The sequence below is a fragment of the Chlamydomonas reinhardtii genome, chromosome 5 (genome assembly GCF_000002595.2).
Source record: "Chlamydomonas reinhardtii strain CC-503 cw92 mt+ chromosome 5, whole genome shotgun sequence".
NCBI lineage: Eukaryota > Viridiplantae > Chlorophyta > Chlorophyceae > Chlamydomonadales > Chlamydomonadaceae > Chlamydomonas > Chlamydomonas reinhardtii.
This window is the reverse complement of record NC_057008.1, coordinates 1,598,532-1,602,143: the sequence shown is the minus strand read 5'-3', so window position 1 is coordinate 1,602,143 and position 3,612 is coordinate 1,598,532. Positions and strand designations below refer to the sequence as shown.

At 63.8% G+C, this 3,612-nt stretch overlaps 2 protein-coding genes across 2 annotated transcripts in view; both read right to left on the bottom strand.

Moving 5' to 3' along the window:
* CHLRE_05g243454v5 (uncharacterized protein) overlaps positions 1 to 2,656 on the bottom strand; it is a 10,112-nt gene extending 7,456 nt beyond the window's left edge. The window contains exons 1-7 of the mRNA XM_043062455.1: positions 2,643 to 2,656; positions 1,786 to 2,583; positions 1,537 to 1,586; positions 1,374 to 1,468; positions 981 to 1,081; positions 543 to 629; positions 75 to 185 (exon numbers count right to left, since the gene is read on the bottom strand). Coding sequence (XP_042924697.1) covers positions 75 to 185; positions 543 to 629; positions 981 to 1,081; positions 1,374 to 1,468; positions 1,537 to 1,568 — 426 coding nt within the window. The 5' untranslated portion in view covers positions 1,569 to 1,586; positions 1,786 to 2,583; positions 2,643 to 2,656. The remainder of the gene's footprint in view (positions 1 to 74; positions 186 to 542; positions 630 to 980; positions 1,082 to 1,373; positions 1,469 to 1,536; positions 1,587 to 1,785; positions 2,584 to 2,642) is intronic.
* Positions 2,657 to 2,704: 48 nt separating this feature from the next.
* The window catches only part of CHLRE_05g243453v5 (uncharacterized protein), a 2,412-nt gene continuing 1,504 nt past the window's right edge, over positions 2,705 to 3,612 (bottom strand). Inside the window, exon 2 of the mRNA XM_043062454.1 lies at positions 2,705 to 3,007. Within this exon, the coding sequence (XP_042924696.1) occupies positions 2,834 to 3,007 (174 nt within the window). The 3' untranslated portion in view covers positions 2,705 to 2,833. The remainder of the gene's footprint in view (positions 3,008 to 3,612) is intronic.

Genomic DNA, 3,612 nt, shown 5'->3' with positions numbered 1-3,612 from the left:
CCCCCAAACCCCCCACATACACCCTTCGTTTTCGTTGGTTTTGGTTTAGTTTGGGCTGGTATTTACAACCCCACCTGCACCACTTTGGCCAGCTTGAGCAGCCGCAGCAGTTTGGCCAGTCTCGCCAGTCGTATGAGGCGAGGCACCTTGGCCAGTGCCATGTAGCCGCCCAGCGAGCTAGTCATCTGCAAGGGTGTGTAACGGTGTTACATTTATGATTAATTGTTAAGGAAGTGGTAGACGGTAGACGCTAGACAGTCCTTGGGGGGGAGGGTTACATTCATGATTGATAGCAAGAAGCGAAGTTGTAGCCAGGCGCAATGGTACAGCAAGGGGGAATGGGCAGGAGAGGGGTTAAGGGGTGCGGGTTGTGTATTGCTGGGGTGGGTCAAGGGCCGTTGGGGTCAAATCCTTTGCACGGCCACGCACGTCGCGGGTCAGCGAGCAAAGGAGCGGGGGCAGCAGAGGATGCCGAGCATACACGCGCCCCTCCCCCCCCTTCCCCGCACACACGCACACGCAGGCCCCTCCCCAGTCCCCACCTGGCTCCAAGGCAGTGCCGCCAGCACGTCCAGTGCGAACCAGCCCAGCAGGTAGGCCCGCAGGATCACACGCCGGTCCGTGATCTCCTGAAGGAGGATGCAAGGGGATGCAAAGATATTACAGAGAAGTGTAGCGAAGTAGACAGTAGGCGTGGAGGGGGGATGCAGGAGGGAGGGGCTGTCGGCAGAGGGGGTTTCGTGGGGGAAGCGGGGAGGAACGGGATATCTGTACCTACACGCTATACAGTGGATCCACGTGCCGGCCCTTTTCCTGCATCCTCGTGTCTTCGGGGAGCGGAGGTGACAGCCCGTACACTCCCACACCCTCCTTGACTATTGGGACCTGTTTCGTTGGGCTCGGGCACATAACGCTTAATCCCCTACCCGCCCACCCCTTATCCATCCACCGCTTCCCTTGCAACACCCCCTCGCTCCCACCTGGTTTCTGCTGGAGGCGTCGAAGCCCATCGGCAGTGTGGTCCTGAGGTTGAGCAATATGTCCAACATGAAGAAGCCGTTGACCGTCAACTCCACAATGCCTGGGTGGCGGAGGGCGAGGGGGGGGGGGGCAGAAAGAGGAGGGGGTGGGAGCGGAGATGGAGGAGGGGTGGTTTGGAGGGGAGCTGAAGGGGGATGAAGCGGGTTGGAGGAGAGCTGAAGGGGCACGGAAGAGACGGCATGGATAAAGCAGCATACGCGCACACACACGCCACACACACACACACACACACACACACACGCACACACACACACACACACACACACACACACACACACACACACACACACACACACACACACACACACACACACACACACACGTACACGCACCCAGCCAGCTGTCAGCGGGGTAATCGATGGCGAACCCGATGACGTAGGGCGTCACAAAGGCGATGTAGATGAGCAGTACGAGGATGAGCACGTCCCTGGGGTGGTGGGGGCGGGGTTGGGGTTGGTGGGGTTGGGGTGGGGTTGAGGCAGGCACAGCGGACGCTTAGGCTCACCACTTCCATGAGAACTAAACATCTTAAACAAGCTGAAAGACTGAGGGGGGGAGAGTCGACAAGATGCTTGACTGCCGACCCCTCCGCCGCCTCACCTGCACGCCCCTCACCCCTCACCCCTCACCCTCACCCTCACCCTCGCCCTCACCCTCACCCCAACCCTCACCCTCACCCTCACCCTCACCCTCACCCTCACCCTCACCCTCACCCCTCACCCTCACCCTCACCCTCACCCTCACCCTCGCCCTCACCCTCACCCTCACCCTCGCCCTCACCCTCGCCCTCACCCTCACCCTCGCCCTCACCCCTCACCCTCGCCCTCACCCTCACCCTCACCCTCACCCTCGCCCTCACCCCTCACCCTCACCCTCACCCCTCACCCTCACCCTCACCCTCGCCCTCACCCTCACCCTCGCCCTCACCCTCGCCCTCACCCTCACCCTCACCCTCACCCTCACCCTCACCCTCACCCTCACCCTCACCCTCACCCTCACCCTCACCCTCACCCTCACCCTCGCCCTCACCCCTCACCCTCACCCTCACCCCTCACCCTCACCCTCACCCTCGCCCTCACCCTCACCCTCACCCTCGCCCTCACCCTCACCCCAACCCTCACCCCTCACCCTCACCCCAACCCTCACCCCTCACCCTCACCCTCGCCCTCACCCTCACCCTCACCCTCACCCTCACCCTCACCCCAACCCTCACCCCTCACCCTCACCCTCACCCTCGCCCTCACCCTCACCCTCACCCTCACCCTCACCCTCACCCTCACCCTCACCCTCACCCTCACCCCAACCCTCACCCCTCACCCTCACCCTCACCCTCGCCCTCACCCTCACCCCTCACCCTCACCCTCACCCTCACCCTCAACCTCACCCCAACCCTCACCCCTCACCCTCACCCTCACCCTCGCCCTCACCCTCACCCCTCACCCTCGCCCTCACCCTCGCCCTCACCCTCACCCCTCACCCTCACCCTCACCCTCACCCCAACCCTCACCCCTCACCCTCACCCTCACCCGCAGGAGTCATTCCCTGCACCAGCCCCCCGCTTGCGCCCACGAACCCCAACCCCCTGAACCTCCCGACCCCACCAGCCCCCCCCCCCCCCACTCCCGCAACAGCCTCCCCGGTCGTCGGCTCTTCATACTTCTCCATGAACGGCTACCCCCGCTCCCCACGCTCACACCCTCGGTCTTCTGCCTTGGGTTTGGTTCAGTTGAAACTCGCAATTCCCCCTCCCCCTCATCCCGCCCTCCCCCCCTCCGCCTCCCCCCACCCGCTCTCACCACGCGGTCCTGAACCTGCTGAAACAGGAGATGCGGCTCCACAGCGCCACCCGCAGCAGGATGAGGCAGCCCTCGCGCAGACCCATGGGTCGCACAGCCACGGCGGCGATGGCGTTGGCGGCGACCTCACCGTCCAGCTCAAAGGCCTTGGAGGGCTTGCGGATGGCGGCCTGGGGGGGAGGGGGGAAAGGGGGGGGGGTTGCAAAGATGGTACAGAGAAGTGTAGCGAAGTAGACAGGGGTTGTAAGGTGAAAAACATTGGGAACAGGATGCAAGCAGGGGAGTTAGGGACGAGCAAGGGGGGGTTGCAAGGCTAAAACATTGGGGACAGGATACAAGCAGGGGAATCCGGGGGCAGCATGTGAAAACATCGGGAGGCGGGGGGTAGCCGTCCATGTGGAGAGCCGAGTGACTACATCACGAGTGTGAAGTGCCGACGTGCGGAGGAGGGCAACAGAAGGGGTGAGCGGCAAGGGCAGGCGCGACCCTCCTGGTAGCACACGAGCGGCCTCGCTGGCAGGCCCGCCGGTTCCCTTTGCGTGGCCCTGGGTCCCGCAGCTCACCTTGACTTCGCCAGCCAGCAGCCACTCACCCACCCACTGCCCTGACCTCGCCACCACCACCACCACCACCACCACCACCACCACCACCACCACCACCACCACCACCACCACCACCACCACCACCACCACCACCACCACCACCACCACCACCACCACCACCACCACCCACAAACTCACACACACACACACCCTCCCACCCACCCACCCACCCA